Source organism: Triturus cristatus, chromosome 11 (genome assembly GCF_964204655.1).
Source record: "Triturus cristatus chromosome 11, aTriCri1.1, whole genome shotgun sequence".
NCBI classification, from domain to species: Eukaryota; Metazoa; Chordata; class Amphibia; order Caudata; family Salamandridae; genus Triturus; species Triturus cristatus.
The window spans coordinates 166746210-166765429 of NC_140594.1; the positions used below are offsets into that span (position 1 = coordinate 166746210).

The 19220-nt window shown below is 43.6% G+C and overlaps 1 protein-coding gene across 6 annotated transcripts in view; it reads left to right on the top strand.

The window, feature by feature from the left end:
* Positions 1 to 19220, top strand: part of KDM2B (lysine demethylase 2B) — a 759008-nt gene that overhangs the window by 372719 nt on the left and 367069 nt on the right. For all 6 annotated transcript variants that reach the window (XM_085636000.1, XM_085636002.1, XM_085636001.1 and 3 more), the window contains exon 10: positions 7201 to 7327. In XM_085636000.1, the coding sequence (XP_085492126.1) occupies positions 7201 to 7327 (127 nt within the window). The remainder of the gene's footprint in view (positions 1 to 7200; positions 7328 to 19220) is intronic.

Consider the following 19220-nt stretch of genomic DNA (forward strand, 5'->3'; position numbering starts at 1 on the left):
TTGTCTGCCTCAGGCCCTCTGTAAGAAGCTGCCTGTGTAGAGGGTGGGATTGATTGTCCATGGCAGCATTGGACAGGTTTTGGGGGATGGCTTGCACACTACTGAATAACACAGCAGAAGGACCTTTGGAGTGCAATGGAACTCTAGGTTACAGTGATGTACTGGAAATACAATGATAAGTAAAGCAGGAAACTCATTTTAAAAATACTGTTTCACTTTAATGTTATGCATTTCAAACGGTATTGTTTAAAAACAGATTATTAGGATAATATTTAAGATATACAAATTAAACACTAACCTAATTTCCATTTTGAAAGCACTTAATATACTTTGATTTAACTAGATTGCGTCAAGTAATTCGGTAAATGTAGTGCACGTTTGGAGAATATTCAAAAATACTGGTTCGAGGCATATGAGCTGCAGATTGTACACTATGCATAGATCGCCATCTGGTGTTGGGCTCGGATGTCTGCATGTTGTTTTTGTCTTGGAAGAAGTGTTGCAGTCACAAGACCAGTGAATCCTCCTTCGGTGGACAATGCGCATGGGCATCGGCTCCATCATTAGATTGTTTTTTTCCGCCATCGGGTTCGGATGTGACTTGCTGCGCTCCGGGTCGGTGTCGTTATCGAATCCCCTTTTCACACTTAACCAACGGTATTGTCTCGATCGTGTACCTTCGACACGCACCCTCGACAACTTTAGAATAACTTCGATGCGGGCCACTGGGCCTACCCGCGCCGGTAGAGACGGACGTCGATGGAACGGACTCCCTTTAAGAAATGTCTACAGTGTGATGCTAAGTTTCCACACTCGGACCTCCATCCTGTTTGCAATCTGTGCCTCTCTCCAGAACACCGAGAGGACGATTGTGAGGCTTGTCTCTCCTTCAAGTCCAAGAAGACCATCCGGGATCGTCGAGCTCGATGCCACGAGATGTCTCGAGGCACAGGTTCCATTCCGGACATCTTCCATCCAGGTCCCAATAGCCTTCCGGAGCCAGAAGAGGAAGAACAGGTCCCGGACTCCAAAGCAGACGCCTCCGATGCCGAAGATGACATCACCCCGGCTCAAAGGGACGTGAGTACCGAAACCCCCGCCCCACCCAAGGCCATACCAACAGCTCCGGTGACACCTCCGCCTTCGGGCTCAGGTCCACACCGTGCGAAAACTTCGAGCGCCCCGCCTCCAGGCCCGGCACTGAAGGACAAAGAAAAGCCTTCCGGTACCGAAAAGCCATCTTCGGCATCACAGAAAAGACACACAGAAAAGACCTCGGCACCGAAAACCTCAGAGCCAAGAACATTAAAGGACAAAACTCCTATAAATAAGCCTTCTAAACAAACGCCTCTAGGGCCGAAACAACCCGCAACGAAGGCCTCGGAACCAGGGAAAGCTTCTGTACCGAACAATGTCCAAAAACATCCAAAAACAGTTTCTAAGTAGAAATCTTCGATGCTGAAGAAACCTATCGATCCAGAAAAGCTTTTCTTTCCTGATCCAAGACAAACTTCCATCTTTATTCACCCAAAGACTGGTCAAATAGTCACCAAGCTACCTACAAAGAGGAAACCAGAACTTTTTCCACATACTCTAGTTCCTCCAAAGAAATTACACTTAGCTACTAAAACCTAACCACCACCTTCACCTCCACCACCAGTTAACCCTAATTTACTCATTTCGCCAGCACACTACACAACCAGAGGATAGTGATGATTCACATGGGGATGGGCAAGAAGATCCTGATGATCCACCACAGGATCCAGACCCATGGCATGAATATAACACTGATCCTGATCTAACCAATGATCCGGATTTCTACCCCTCAAAACCATCTTCGTCAGATGACAATGTGGGTTTTAGCAAAGTCCTGAGCACACGTTTATGTAATAAAGACAATGATTGTCGAAGTTTCAATCATTTGAATGGTTGTCACTTAAAGTCCACTCAAATAGTCAATGTTTTAAGTTCAATCTTAATTGCAAAAGGACACAACCAGCCAACACGTGTTTCGTCACAATAGGGAAGTATCCCGTGACTTCTTCAGGGCTGTTATGGGAAGCGTTGATGTCTCTGGGGAGTCGCTCAGCCGGTGATAATTCTGACCCGGCTGGTCTAAACAATGGATACGTGAAATCCCTAAGAGTAATGGCAGGGAAGATCAGAGTGGACGAAGATCTCAAAAGTAAATGCCTGAATATCCGTTGGTCGGCGAGTACACCGTCTCAAATGGACCTTAAGGATCGAGAGAACTTAGGGTGGTGAAAGGGAAGCTCCGGAATGGCGGAGATCCCGAGCGTAAGTGCCTGCAACCTGTGGAAGGGCGGGTCCGCCGATTCAAAAACGATCTATAGTATGAGCGCAGGGATCTCCGCCATTCCGGAATTATCACCGGCAGAGCGACTCCCCAGAGACATCAACGCTTCCCATAACAGCCCTGAAGAAGTCACAGGATACTTCCCTGTTGTGACGAAACACGTGTTGGCTGGTTGTGTCCTTTTGCTATTAAGATTGAACTAAAACATTGACTATTTGAGTGGACTTTAAGTGATAACTCTTCAAATGCTTGAAACTGCGACAATCATTGTCTTTATTACATAAACGTGTGCTCAGGACTTTGCTTCTTTGTACTCGGTGTGGGTTCGCACCTGCACACATTCGGAGGTTATAGGGTAATTCCTCCGACCTGATAGCACCGTGTCACACCCATACCACAATTACCATACGCACACACAGCAAGGCGCCATACTTCCTGGCACATTCAAAACCCTACCTTTAGACAATGTGGGTTTTGCCCAGCTCATCAATAGGGCCGCCACATACCATAAGGTCAAACTACATTCAGACCCTGTAGAAGAGGATTTTCTACTGGAGACTTTTGACCTACCACAAAAATCTACTCACATCTTACCCATGTTACAAGGCCTTCTTAGACATGCTCCTGAGGTTTCCAAAGACCCGGTTAGAGCTAGGGTTCGTAACCCCAGAGTAAATAAGAAATACAAAGCAGCTCCCACTGACCCTATATACATCAAGGACCAACTTCCCTTAGATTCGCTGGTCGTATCCAATGCACGCAAGAGGGCAAACTCTCAGGGGTCAAGTGACACACCACCTCCTGATAGGGAATCTTAATTAGACGCGTCAGGTAAACATATGGCGTCTCAAGCTGCAAACTCATGGAGAATAGCAAACACACAAGCCCTTCTAGCAAGATAAGATAGGTCCCACTATGATGAGCTGGAAAAGCTCATTCAACATCTACCTTAGGAATATAAGGACAAAGCTAGTGACCTTATACAGGAAGGCAAACTGATAACCAATACATGCATCAAATGCATGCTCGGCGCAGCAGACACCGCATCCCGTGCAATAAACACCAGTGTTTTGCTACGCGGACACTCCTGGCTCAGGGTATCTGGATTTAAACAAGAGGTACAAAATACCATCCTTAATCAACCTTTTGATCAGGAGCACCTATTTGGCCCTGCTGTAGACGCATCTTTAGAAAAGATTAAAAAAGACACGGAGACCGCAAGTCTATGGGAGCCTTACAGTTACCATCTGCAAGAGGTTGCTTTCGTCGCTCTTTCTATAGAGCAGGTTCCAAGACAAATACGTCAGAACACCTGTCCTCATCCTATAAAAGCCCCAACCAGCGCTCCTTTTCCAGGGGATACAATAAAGGATGTTACAGAGGGAACAACAACAAGGGTAGAGGCAGGGGTAACAACACCCGCAACTCCCCTAATAACAAATAGTGACTTCCCTGCGCTTCCCCTGATCATCCCACTCCTGTCGGGGGACGCCTCTCACAGTTCCTGCCTGTCTGGAATTCCATCACAACAGACAAGTGGGTAAGACAGATTATCCAGTATGGTTATTGCCTGGAACTCACTTCTACGCCTCCCAACATTCCTCCAAACAGCACCCAATGTCATCAGAACACCTAGCGCTCCTCAAACAAGAGGTCTTAGTAATGTTACAAAAGCATGCAATAGAGCCGGTTCCTGTGCCTCATCAGGGCACAGGGGTCTATTCCCTCTACTTTCTAATCTAAAAAAGGATAGCTCTCTCAGGCCAATACTGGACCTCAGACCGCTCAACTTTTACATTCAATCAGACCACTTCCACATGGTCACTTTACAACAAGTGCTTCCACTACTACAGCAAGGCGATTTTCTCTCCACTCTAAATCTAAAGGACACCTACTTCCACATTCCCATTCAAAGAAAATATCTCAGGTTTGTGGTAGATGGTCAACATTACCAGTTCAAGGTTCTCCCATTTGGAGTTACCACAGCGCCCAGAGTTTTCACCAAGTGCCTCGCAGTGGTTGCAGACCATCTGAGAAGACAACAAATTCATGTCTTCCCATATCTAGACGATTGGCTCATAAAAGCAAGCTCCCACAACAGCTGTGTTCAACACACACCCTGTACAATACAATTGCTTCACAGTCTGGGATTCACAATAAATCTAGGCAAATCCCATCTCCAACCTTCCACAATACAACAATATCTAGGAGCTACCGTAAATACTTCCACAGCCCTAGCAAATCCCAATCCAGTCAGGATAAGTGCTATACAAACTCTAGTTCAAAGATTTCAGCCACAACACTCACTACCAGCAAGAGTGTTCATGCAACTAATAGGAATGATGTCCTCCTGCATTTTTCTCGTTCCTCATGCAAGACTGCAAATGCTTCCATTACAAGAGTGTCTAGCACGTTAGTGGAACCAGGCTCAAGGTCAGCTAACAGATATAGTGTTATGGACAACCGCGCCCAACGCTCTCTGCATTGGTGGACCACAAAAAACCTTTCCAAAGGGCAGTTGTTCCTCGAGCCAGTCCCACAGATAGTGCTAACAACAGATGCATCGCTCACTGGCTGGGGAACACATCTTCTAACCCATACCGTTCAAGGGATATGGACCCCCCAACAAACACAATTTCACATCAACTACCTGGAATTGTTAGCAATCTCTCTAGCGTTTAAGTCTTTTCAGCCGCAACTGCTAGGGAACGTTGTCCTAATCTGTACAGACAACATGACAGCGATGTATTACATACAAAAGCAAAGGGGGGGACATACTTTCTCCAGTTATCCCAGCTGGCGCAGAGCATCTGGAGATGGGTCATTCTGAGGAAGATATACCTCCTGGCAGAACACCCACCAGGGGTACACAATCAGGTTGCGGATCTGCTCAGCCGTGAAACACAACAGATCCATGAATGGGAACTTCATCCTCAAGTTCTTCTTCCATTCTTTCACATGTGGGGACACCCAGAAATAGATCTGTTTGCCACACACCAAAACGCAAAATGCCCAAGCTTCGCATCCAGGTATTCACAACCATTGTCCAAAGGCAATGCGCTATGGATGAATTGGTCAGGCAAATTTGCTTACGCTTTTCCGCCACTCCCACTCATTCCATTACTAGTGAGGAAACTCCAACAACATTCCCTCACAATGATCCTAGTTGCTCCCAACATGGGCAAGGCAACCATGGTTCACAACTCTACTGGAACTATCAATAGTACCACATCAAAAGCTTCACCTCTCACCCAAGCTTCTCACTCAGAACCATGGAGAGATAAGACGCCCAGATCCCAATCAGCTCAACCTTGCGATCTGGCTCCTGAAATCCTAGAGTTTGGCTACCTTAATATCCTGCCACACTGTATAGACATTATCAAAGAAGCTAGATGCTCTACCACAAGTGCATGCTTTGCGGCAAAATGGAAGAGGTTCGTCATTTATTGCTCACACAACAAGATCAACCCACTAGATGCTTCCATTCAAAACATCATCTGTTACCTCTTGCATCTACAGCAATGTAACCTAGCGTATACGTCTATAAGGTTACATCTAGCTCTCATAGCAGCCTACCTACAAAACAGACAACATTTGTCTTTATTTAGGGTTCCCGCTATCAAAGCTTTTATGGAAGGGCTTAAAAGAATAATTCCACCAAGAGCTCCACCCTCTCCGGTGTGGAATCTCAATGTAGTGCTCACCAGACTAATGGGTCCACCTTTTGAACTTCTCCACAAATGTGAACTACAGTTCCTCACTTGGAAAGTAGCTTTTTTACTTGCTATCATATCTCTCAGAAGAGTGAGTGAACTCCAGGTATTAACCATATAAGAAGCATTTTTACAGATCCATCATAACAAAGTGGTTCTTAGAACAAACCCAAAAGATTTACCCAAAGTAGTATCTGCCTTTTATCTGAACCAGTCTGTTGAACTACCAGTATTCTTCCCTCAACCAGACTCAGTGGCAGAAAGATCTCTACACACCTCAGATGGTAAAAGAGCCATACTTTACTACATTGAAAGAACAAAATCCTGTAGGAAAACCAAACAACTTTTAGTAGCTTTCTCCCCACCTCATAAGGGCAATCTTATATCCAAAACAGTAATTGCAAGGTGGATTGTAAAATGCATACAAATATGCTGCCTTACAGCCAAACAAACATTAACCATTCCCCCTAGAGCTCATTCTACGCGCAAACTAGGGGCTTCTATGGCATTCTTAGGGAACATTCCCCTAGATGACATATGTAAGGCTGCAACTTGGGCCACACCACACACATTCACAAAACACTATTGTGTAGATGTGCAGGCAAAACAACAAGCTAGTGTGGGCCAGGCTGTATTAAAAACACTATTTAAAACTACTTCAACAGATACAGGTAGCCACCGCTAAGGAGGATACTGCTGTATAGTCTATGCATAGTGTACAATCTGCAGCTCATATGTCTCGAACGGAAAATGCTACTTACTAGTATGCATCTGTTCTTGGAATGTAGAGCTGTAGAGTTTTACACGCCCACCCGCCACCCCGGATACCTCTATCTGTTCCAGTATTATCTTATTTAGATACATCACTCATGGACATCTTTCTACTCCATCTAACCCTAAGTGGCAAAAACAATCTAATGATGGAGCCGATGCCCATGCGCATTGTCCACCGAAGGAGGAGTCACCGGTCTTGTGACTGCAACACTTCTTCGAAGACAAAAACAACATGCAGACATCCGAGCCCAACACCAGATGGCAATGTATGCATAGTGTACAACTCTGCAGCTCTATATGACAAGAACAGATGCATACTGGTAAGTAGCATTTTCCTTATCCACTCTCTTTAGAATTTCACCTACCTAAAGAATAACTCTGAATTTTATTTTCTAGGTGCATGCCAAATTTCGCTATCCTTTCTACTATGAGATGTGCTGGTATGTCCTAGAAAGATATGTGTATTGTCTGACGAAGCACTCTCATCTCATCAAAGAGTACCAGCAAGAATCAATGTTAATTGGTAAGTGAGCTCTTGAAGTAAGTGTCCTTCAATGCCAGTGTCCCTGTGCCAAAGCGTTATATGCCGGCTTGCCAGGATACCTCCTCAATAAACTCCAGAATGCGGCGGCCCGGTTCCTACTCAACCTCCCTAAGAGGGCTAATGTTAGGCTGCATGTCTGGGACCTTCACTGATTACCTGTGAAAGAAAGAGTGAAGTTTATGTCACTGGTGATGGTATATTCGGTCTTATATGGTAATGGACCTTCCTACTTGAAATCAAGATTCGGTTTCTATATTCCGTCTAGGCAACTGCAATCCTGCAATAAGCTACTGGCTTGCATTCCTAGGATCCTCAGACAGAGAGTTGGCGGCATATCACTGACCCGGTTGGGTGCGGTGGCCTCAAATCAGCTCCTGACTGACTTACGAGCTGTGAGTGATTTGGGGTTATTTAGAAAGAAACTGAAAACCTGGCTCTTTAAATAAACTGTGCCTGCTCCACCTTACCGTCCAGGAGGGAATGCACCGGGACACTCCTTGGAGTAGCTGTGCGCTTTATAAGAGCCGTTATAATAATAATAATAATAATAATAATACCTCCTGACTACTGCTATGTAACATAGACAGCAATTAAGTTACAGAACTGAGACATTAAAATTGTAATGTCATTGTGCAGTAATTGGGGGATGACCAATTGAAAGCATGCTGATTGCCTAGTCCTGATAATAGCATGGATTATGTATTTTATGTGAAAGTATACTGCCATTTGTTGATAACAATAAATAACAAGCTTGTTGTTCCATTGCTTTAGTTTGATAACAAAACATGGATGCATTTTATTACAAGGGCAGGTGTCTTATTTATGGTTGCCATTGGATACAATAAGTATAATAAAATGTGGCAAGTTCACAAAAAGGTAATAAAAGTGCATATTAGGGTGTGGAACTTACTTTTAGATTAGGAAAAGTGGGATGTATCCATAGGAGGATCCTGTGAGTGTTCCTTGAAAAGTAATGCATATTATGGTGCACACTGGTAATCGAGGAATTTCAGGGGCGGCAGGCACGTCTCGTTGGTGGGTTGAGGGGGAAGGCGGACTCACTGGAGGGGGGGGGGGGTACGAGGCGTTGGCTGCATTAGAGAAAAATAAAAACTTACTTTGCCGCCGTCGGGTCCCGTGTTGTTTCTCCTGCGTCTGACTGCAGATCGGAACAGGAAGCCGGCAGCCAGGCTCCCACCCCTAAGCCAATCACAATGCTGCAATGCAGCGTTGTAATTGGTCTGAGCGCCGTACCACGGCGCTCAGCGAAGGGCTAGAGGGGTGGGCATGTTCTCCATACAGGCTGTAATGCAGCCTGCATGGAGAACAGGAAGTGTGCATGACTGTTTTATGCGGCCCAAGAGTGCACACCAAACAGTCATTGCACACAGTAGTGTTCTACCACTCCTCTCCTGCTCTGCAGCCTAACCCCGCCCCAACACGTACGCTGCCGCAGCTGGAGGACAGAATAAAATGATAATAACATTCTGTTATTATCATTTTATTTTTTCCTTTCTTTTGCTTCTTCCTGGCAGTGGGGCGACGCCACTGAGGAATATCAAAGAATGGGTGAGTTATAAAACGGAGGTAAAGATGGCATCATTTTTGTTGTTGCAGTAAATGATCCTAGTTTTAAACTGGGGTGAGTAAGAAACTTCACCGGGATGAATCTGATGGATTGGTTTGTATTATTTTCCCCATAAAACAGTGACTCTTCCAGCATTTACATTCACTCTTGAAAATGCGCAACAAGAATTAAATAATTTCACTGTACTATTAGCCAAGTACACACTTCGTGCTCAGAACCTGAGGCTGGACCTTTGGCCAGAATGCTAATTAATTTGCCTTCATTTGAGTGAGCAATTTACAACTAGTGTTATTTACAGAGGTAATTCAAGGAAATGATTGTCAGCATAAATTAGTAAGTTGACATTTGCTTAAGCCTAAACTACTCCTAGACAACCAAATGCATGCATTGCCGTTATCTAAAACCTAAGGCACCCAAATGTGACATTTGTAAAATTCATTTTGAAGCCCTTCGTTACAGGGACAAGCACCTGGCTTCATATCTGTAAAAAATTGAACACACTCGATCAGTAACCGAAAGTTTAACTAACGTTTAATTCAAAGTAGCAAGCAGCACAATAAAATAATTGAAAATCAGTTGTCATTTCGGTTGAACAGGGGTCTTGCTAAAAAAAAAAAAAGATAATTTAGAGCAGAATCCTGAAATACATAAAATACCTCATTAGCAGGTGGCAGGATCTCCTTCCAGAGGAAGCACAAGGTGTCCTTGAGAAGAAGATGGCATTCATTAATACAACGTTAAGCTCATTATTCTCCTTAAAATCCCACTTCTGTTTGATGGGTTTGAAAACGAGGCTATCCTTCTCAGAGATGTGCAGATGTACAACTTCGAATAACATGACCTATGGGCCTAATAGAACCATGAAAATTAACTAGCATGCTCCAATGTACTAGATGTTGTATACCAAAGCGAAACAACATCTGTATTGGATTATAAAATATTGATACATTCTTGGTCATACAAGAAAAAAAACATTTATACTGTAATACATAGTTATATGTGTAATGCAATGGGAATGCTTAATTAGGTTTACAGAATCCCCTCTTCCTTCTTCCTCGGACATGGTCATCCTTCATTCTGTCTTCACGTGGTATTAAAATATTTGTTTGAGCACTTAGGTAATATGTACACTTCAATATTCTGGGTCTCTCCTGGGTACCTTTTTATAAAGGTAGTAGTGTATATAAAATGAAAATTTTGTAACTGTAAAAAATTGCATGACTCCAGTTGAAGTCGAAGTGGAGACAGAGAGCAATATAGCATGCGCTTAATCGTCTGGCGTCCACATCAGTGTCGATGCTTTGTGGTCCGGCATGGGTTGTGGCGCCAGGACTGATGTTAGCACCAAAGCCAGTCTGGGACTGTCCCAAAGGTTCCAATAGGCAGCAAGGGTTCCAGTTAATGGTTCTTGCAGTTCCTAGGGGCCTGAAAATGCAACAGAGGAAGCCTGCTACATGCCAAAGAGGACCAGCATGGTGTCACAGATTCCTTGTATTTACTGCGGTGTTACCAAAGGCCACAGAAACGGGACAAGAGTCAGAATTAGCTCTGATAGAGATAGATTTCAGGACCAAGACCTTTTGCACCCTTGTGCCTTCTCATCAATTAGAGAATGTAGGAAGGGGCCTAGTGTTGTATTCCGCTTTAGGTGTCAGTATATAGATTTTCATAATACATGTCTTTATATAGGCACAATTCGCATTGCCCTTATATAGGCATAAGATCCCAGTCCTTATTTAGGCATTAGCCATGCTATCCAAATACAGGCATGGTCACCTACATCCGTCCACCCCAACGTCACAACGAGTTCTTAGAAACCAGATCCGTAAGCTCTTGGGAGTTCCCCTAGCACAGGATTATTGATTTCTCCAAGAACTCATTTATTATGCATGAACCGCTATTCCTTAAGGGTTCATTCCTGACGTCTTCCTCTGCCCGACTTTACGTCAGTGCTAACATTCCAAGGCACCTACCGGGTATAAATATACCTGCCCTTTCCTAAACAAGTAGGAGGAGACCTCGACTTTAGAGGATCCCGTGTCCCGGCCTGACGCACTGACAAGACGCTGTCATTCCTTCTCGCAGAGAGTCCAGCTTCCAGTGTTCTGACTCCCTTCGCGGGGTGTTAGAGTTCGGGACCCGGAAAGAGATTCCCACCTCTCTCATTGTCAAGGTATGGAGTTGACTAGAACCTAGAGGGACTCTTGGCATACCAGACTTGGCATATCAAACTTAGCATCCCATACTATAGCCTACCATAATATAGAATACATCACCTACTTCTTACCTTATACTACACTTAGGTTAGGTACACTGGGGTAGAACTAGTTAGAGAAGCATCTTATGAGTACTCACATTTTTAGCTTATGTTATTTATGCATATGAATATATGTGTCATAGCTAAAAGATAATGCTAGCGCAGTATTTTTTCTTTCTACTGCTTACGCTGTACATAATATATCTCGCATTCTGTCTTGTGATTGTAACAGCTCATATCTCTTACACGAGAAACAAGACTGTTTAATAAATCCTTTTATTGAAACGCCCGCCTATTCTTTCTGTGTAACTCTGAAGAAACTAAGCATGCACGATTAGCTGAGTGAAACGGTTATCTGTTGTTTCCACGATTCTGAGAGTGTTCCGATTCTAAAGGGAAACAAAGTTGTCATGTTTATGCGGTAGCCAGAAACTAATCCCTTCTTGTTTACAATGAGTTTCTAGTGGCCTCTGAGTTAGCTGGTACAAACTAAGTAAGTTTAATATACTCGATTGGGGCATACTGACCTCAGTCCTATGCCAAATCTTTAGGGTATATTATTCCAATGCGCAGAGCCTATTAGGAAAATAGGAACTACACTACACTAGTCCCACATGGACTTCTTGTGCTATGTTTTGGACTTGCCTGCTAAATTCGACTGCTATGAAGCTCCGTCGCGGGGACAACTTTGGGAGAGGGAACGGGACCTTCCCTTTGACTGCGACTAGTCATGGCATGGATTTTTTCAGTGTTTGATACCCAGGCAAACCTATGGATGACAAGTTTCAGTGCATTAAATCCAATACCAACATGGTGTGCTCTTTTGGGTGTTGCGGTTTCTTAAACTCTTTGGATGTTGAGGCTCTAGATAATCACAGTCACATACGGAAGGATTCTTGCAGTGCAAAGCCCAAACCACAAATTATGGCCTACACTACCAATCCTTCAATGAGCAAGAATAATTGAGAGCCCAGTGGTAGTCTTACAACAAAGCACAACAGAAACAGGTGGCCTTCTCAAGCATGTTGTCAATTAAAAAATAAGCATACATTCCCTGCACTGCCACCCACCTTCAATGGAGCTAGGAGAACATTTCAGATATTACCTCAGAATGGGAAAGAGTGACTACACACTGTTGGGAAATTCATATAGATCACTATGGACACACCATAGAGTTCTCACCAAAGCAGCCCTGATGCCTACTATCAATAGAACATCATCAACATCTTGACCAGCTGCAGTTGGAGAGTCTCGAAATTACTGCTCAAGGGTGCAATCAAACATGTACAGAGAAGCTGGCAGTCAGGGCTTATAATCAAGGTTCTTCTTGGTCAAGAGGAAGATTAGTGACTGAAGACCCATATTGAATCTTTGTGATCTAAATACGTTCTTGACCACACAGGCATCATGTTTGGTCACCTCCCTACTCTATGAGTGAGAATTCATGATGTCCTTAGACCTTCAGGACACTTATATCCACTTTCCTATTCATTGTAACTACAGACAGTTCAGAACATGAAAAGATTACGTCTTGGTCTATGGTTGTCAAACCTGGAACCTCCACACCTAAAATCTCTGAGTTGTTAAAAGTCCACAGACCAAAGTTCAAATATGGAATGAGCAGGTTTAGGTGGTCTTGTTTGTGATCATTCCTTCCAACTATAAAAAGGAGAAATCGCCTACAGCTGTGGATGTTAAGGATTCGGTGCCGGTATGTGGCATTAGAAAATGATTGAGGTTAATCAGACAACAAAACTATTGGATAAACAGTCATGAGATGCAGAATCTGTCTGGAAAGAAAAAACACAAATTCCTGTCACATGTAGGCAGCTATACTGCATAGATACGATTTTGGGGGGTATAGGAATAAGGCACTCTCCAACTTCTCCAAGGGAGAAGCTATGAGAAGGTTCAGGGCAACTCGTAACCAGCTGATGAGCCTTGAAATTAACTCGGGTTGCTAAGTGACGTTTCTTCAGTGTTGGCCTGTTAGGGTAACAAGACGTTTTTGTTTCTGCACATGGAACCCTTCTATACTCTGTGCACGTCCCTGGCCACCTAGCGCCGGTCCTCCAAAGTCGCCTCTGACAAATGTGCTAAGCCTCTTTTTCTAAGCCCAGAGACAGGACTTTGCTGATAGCAATATTTGAGATTGTTTGTGGCTGGTCAGCACTTCCAATTGTAAGCCATCCAAGAGTATAAACCAAATACCTGGTACCATTGGCAGTGCATCTAAGAAAATGCTGATAGGTGGTTCTGTATTAAGACGCTGGTTCATTAAATGCTTCACAGCAGGTGAAAGAACCAACAAATGCTGGTCTAGCACACTTTTTAGTGGATGAAGCCGAGTCTTCTCTGAATCTTGTGACAACGGAAGGAAATGTTTTCCTTTCACAAGACTGAGTGCAGATGTTAGTTTCTATAGCATTATCTATATTCTACCGCACTTCTGTTGTAGTTTGACTGTAAAAGTCACTTCTAGGGCTCATAGTCTGCTGCATTTTGTTAATACTTTACTGCAGAGTTTTGATGCGCTCCATCCAGCAGCAGTTTGGCCACCATTGATGACAGGCCAAAGGAATCAACAAGGCGAGAACAAGAAATTATATGTTCGAGGCATGTGTGCTGTAGATAGACATGCTTTGCATACTCCTGCCATCTAGTGTTGGGTCCTGATGTTTGCAAGTTGATGTTTTCTTCGAAGTAGTCCTTTCCAGTCACGAGGCAAGGTGACTCCTCCTTTCCGTGATAGTGCGCATGGGCATCGACTCCATTGTTAGATCGTTTTCTTTCAGCCATCGTGTTCGGACGTGGTTTGCTGTGCTCCGATTCGAGACCGTTTGTCAGGATCCCTCTGGTTCAAAAACCCACTGTACCCTCTTCGGTATTGTTTCAAACGTTTTTTCCCATCTTGTGTATCGAAAATCTGAAAACTTTCACAGTTGAAACAATAAAACTCCAACTGCGGCCTTCAGGCCTAGCCTGTTTCTTTCACTTCTACTCGAGAGACCAACATCGAGTAAATCTGCCGAAGGAACGGACTCCATTCCAATTCTACCATCGGCTCCATTGCAAATATCTGCACACCGACCGTCACAAAGTCTGTAACTTGTGCTCTCCGGAGCAAAAGGAAGAAGACTGCGACAACTGTTGCTCATTCCTTTTGAAAAAGACTCTACGCGACCGCTGGCCTCGATGGTAAGAAATGTAGCGAAAAAACATCGAAGAGAACTCCAATATCTTCATGGAAGATATCGAACTGGAAGAAATGGAAGCTTTGCAGCAGAGGAAGAAGAGGCCTTCTCTGTCCATGTTTCAGATTCCCAGCTGGATATAGAACTGGAGTTCCAGGACGTTCCAGCCGGTCAAGGTGCTGTGAGTACCAAAGCCCCTTTACTCACAAAACGCGCTTCCATCAAACATAAGGCTTCCGGGCCACTACTGCCATCCGGCCATGGTAGGCACTGAGACTCTCCTTCCAACGCTCCGCCCTCCGGCTCGGCAACGGAAGCACTCGTCAAGCCTTCTGGCTCAAGTCGAGATAACACAACTTCGGCACCTAAAGACAAATCCAGCTTGATACCAAACATTTCGGCACCAAAACAGAAAGATACTCTTCAAAAGCTTCAGGAGTCAATTGTGGAAACCATGGAACAAAACCTGGATCCAAAAATAGAAAAAACTGTATATAAATCCAGACACTGGACATTTTACAGCAAAACCAGTAATTCCATCCTCCAAAAAGAAAGATAGACACTGGATATAAAATCCCTCTTAAGAAGAAGGAGGACATGGCTACTAGACCTCTTCACCTTCACCCTATTTCTTCTAACTCCACCAGTACCTATTTGTACCATCTTTAGACCCTCTAGGCATCCCACCACAGAGCTCTTCACGTACAGATCCTGATACAGATCCATGGGGATGATTACAATATAGATCCTCCTACAGATACAGACCCAGATCTATACCCTGCTAAACCTTCCCCTCCTGATGACAACACCTCATACCAGGAGTTAATTGCCAGGGCAGCTACATACCATGGAGTTACTTTACCCAAGGAATCTTTGGGAGAAGATTTCTTATTTGAAACATTAGGGACCACACATAGGACAACACAGTCATTAACTATGTTAAAAGGTGTTATGAGGCATGCTGAGGACGTTTTCTAAAGATTCAGTGAGTGCACGTATTATAACACCCAGGGTGGATAAAAAATATAAACCCCCACCATCTGACCCAATGTTTATTAAAGGCCAGCTTCCTTTAGATTCCTAGGTTGTGTCCAATGTTTGTAAAAGAGCAAATTCACAAACTACTGGGGATGTACCACCTCCGGACAAAGAGTCCAAGCTAATAGGGGCCTCTGGTAAAAGAGTGGCTGCACAATCAGCCAACCACTGGCTTATTGCCGATACACAAGGTCTTTTGGCTAGATACGATAGGACCCACTGGGACGAAATGGAAGACATACTCCAATATCTCCCAGAGGAGCACAGAAAAAGTGGGCAGGAACTAGTACAGGAGGGAAAACTGATTTCTAATTCTTCTTTTAGGTGTGCTTTAGATGCTGCTGATACTGCAGCCTTAGGAGTCAACACTAGTATTCTCCTCAGAAGACGAGCATGGTTACGAATCTCTGTATTTGAACCAGAAGTACAGTAAATAATACTAAATGCCCGTTCGACAGGGAACATCTTTGTGGCCCTCAAGTGGATGAATTACTTGAAAAAATGAAGAAAGATACAGTATTGGCAAAATATATGGGGGCATTACAGTCACCCTCTAACAGAGGCTCCTTTCGCCCCTCAATTTATAGGGGAGGCTCCAAAAGTACCTCCACATATGCCAACACATCTTCCTAAAAAACACAAAATCAGTCCTCCCCCTCTAGAGGATTTTACACGGGCAGTTACAAGGGGAACAATTTTAAAGGTAGAGGTACCCCAACACGTACCTCTACATCTCCCAACAAACTGTGACTTCATAACAATTTCCCCCGATAATCAAACACCTGTCTGGGGAAGACTTCATCAATTTCTTTCCAGTTGGCAGTCAATAAAATCAGACAAATGGGTGTTGGACATTATCCAACATGGTTATTGCCTGGAGCTCACCAGCAATCCTCCCGCTATTCCGCCTCGTATTCACAAACTCTCTCTCGAGTACCAACAACTGCTCAAACAAGAGGCACAAGCTCTTCTAACAAAAAGAGCTATAGAACCAGTTCCAATACAACTCTGTTTTCGGAGGTGGAGCCAAGGACATCCAGAAATTATTTATTCCGTATACTTCTGGCCGTGTGCTAAGGTCTAGCACCCAGAGTCTTATTAAGATCAATCGGATTAGGAAAGTCAGATGGGGGGGTAGAGCTTTCTCAGTCCGTGCTGCTGGACTCTGGAATAAGCTCCCTTGTTCCCTAAAACGAGTAGAGAATCATCAATCCTTTAGGAAATTGTTAAAGACACGGCTCTTCCAAGAGGATCGCATCTGAGGATCATGTTTCCCTCTGTACTTACCAGCGCCAAGATGCTTCGGCATTCGTGCGCTATATAAAACCATATCCTATCCTATCCTAGCCTAACACCAAGGGTCAGGCGTTTACTCTCTTTACGTCCTAATCCCAAAAAAGACGGTTCTCTGCTACCAATATTAGATCTCAAACCTCTAAATTTATACATACTATCAGAACACTTCCATATGGTCACACTTCAAAAAGTGCTTCCCCTCTTACAACGAAACGACTTAATGTCAGCACTAGAATTAAAGGACGAGTACTTTCACATCCCTATTCACCCAGCACATCGCAAATACCTGATTTGTGGTAGCAGGAAAACACTATCAATTCAAAGTGCGCCCATTTAGAGTAACTACTGACGCAGAGTATTCACCAAATGTCTAGCAGTAGTAGCAGGCCATCTAAGAAGACAACAAATGCACGTCTTTCCATATCTAGACCATTGGCTCATCAAAGCCAACACACACCTCAAGTGTTTAACAACTTACTCAAATTACAATAAATCTCCTTCATCAATTGGAAATCAAAATCAATGTGCAAAAATCCCATCTTCAACCTGCACAACTGCAACCCTATCTGGGAGCTATCCTAAACACTCAAACAGGTTTATCCTATCCCATTACAGCCAGAATTCACAATTTTAAAACACTGCTACTACAATTCCAAAACAACCAATATCTAACAGTAAGAACTTTCATGCAACTTTTAGGGATGATGGCATCATGCATTGCCATAGTACCTCATGTAAGATTAAACATGCATCCTCTACAGGAATGCTTAGAGCGCAAATGGAAACTATCACAGGGTCAACTAAAAGATCTAGTGTTGGTAGGCAGCCGCACCCATCACTCTCTGCAGTGGTGGAACACCCAAAAGTTGTCAAAAGGGCGACACTTTATCGACCCTGTTCTACAAGTCGTGCTCACAGCAGACGCATCCCTTACAGGGTGGGATGTCCATCTACAGTATCTGACAGCTCAGGGTATATGGGACACCAAACACAAAAGTCTCCACATCAACTACCTAGAGCTTCTAGCTGTTCACCTAGCACTTAAAGTATTTCTACCCCTCCTGGTAGCGAAAGTCGTCTTAGTCTTGACTGACAATATGACAGCTATGTATTATGTACAAAAACAGGGGGGTCACACTCTCTACAGTTATCATGCGCCTCTCAAACCATTTGGCATTGGGCAATACATCACAAAATCCAATTGCTAGCAGAACATTTTCCAGGGACAGACAACAAATTTGCAGACCTCACCAGCAGGATGTGGCAGCAAGTCCACAATTGGGAACTCCACTCCCAAGTTCTACTCCCATACTTCCACAAATGGGCATTCCTACAGATAGATCTCTTCGCAACAGAAGAGAACTCAAAATGCCCAAACTTTGCCTCCAGGTTCCCACACCTATCCAAAGGCAATGCCCAATGGATGAATTGGTCAAGGATATTTGCTTACACTTTTCCGCCTCTCCCTCTTCTTCCATTTCTGGTTCGGATGCTCAGACAAACATCCCTCACCCTTATTCTAGTGGCTCCCACATGGGCTCATCAACCATGGTTCACCACACTTCTAGAACTCTCTGTAGTTCCACATCAGAAGCTTCGCCTCACCTCAGACCTTCCTACTCAGAACCATGGAGAAATCAGACATCCAAACCCCAGGGAGCTCAACCTAGTGATTTGGCTCCTGAAGTCATAGAGTTTGGATGCCTAAATGTATCACCAGATTGCATAACAATTCTTAAAGAAGCAAGAAAGCATGCTATGAAACAAAATGGAAAAGGTTTGTTATATATTGTAATAACCAAACGTTTGATCCATTAGATTCTTCTATAGAACAAATCATTTGTTATCTATTGCTTGTACAATGTGCAGGCCTTGCCTACACATCCGTACATCTACACCTTGCAACAGTAGCTATATATCTTCAAACAGACAACACTTACCTCTATTCAAAGTACCAATGATCAAAGCCTTTATGGAAGGCTTTAAAAGAGTAATACCACCAAAGGTGCACTTTGTCCCTGCATGGAACCTTAGCATTGTTCTAATAAGGCTTAAGGGCCCACCTTTTGAACCATGTTGCTTTCTTGATTGCTTTCACTTCACTAAGATGTGTCAGTGAACTTCAGTCACTAACCTTAGAAGAACAATTCTTCCACCTCCATAAAGACACAGTGGTTCTTCGAACTAACCCAAAGTTCCTTCCAAAAGTAGTCTCTGCTTTTCATATTAATCAGTTGAGGTACCTGTTTTCCTCCCTCAACCTGATTCAGTAGCAGAAATAGCACTACATACGTTAGATGTCAAAAGCATTATTTTATTATATTGATAGACAAACTTTTTTTCGCAAAACAACTGTTTGATGCCTTTTCTCCCCCTCATAAAGGAAAACCTATCTCTAAATCTAGTATTTCTAAATGGATTGTTAAATGTATACAACCATGGTATATTAAAGCCAAAATAACTTTATATATACCTCCTAGAGCACATTCTACTCGTAAA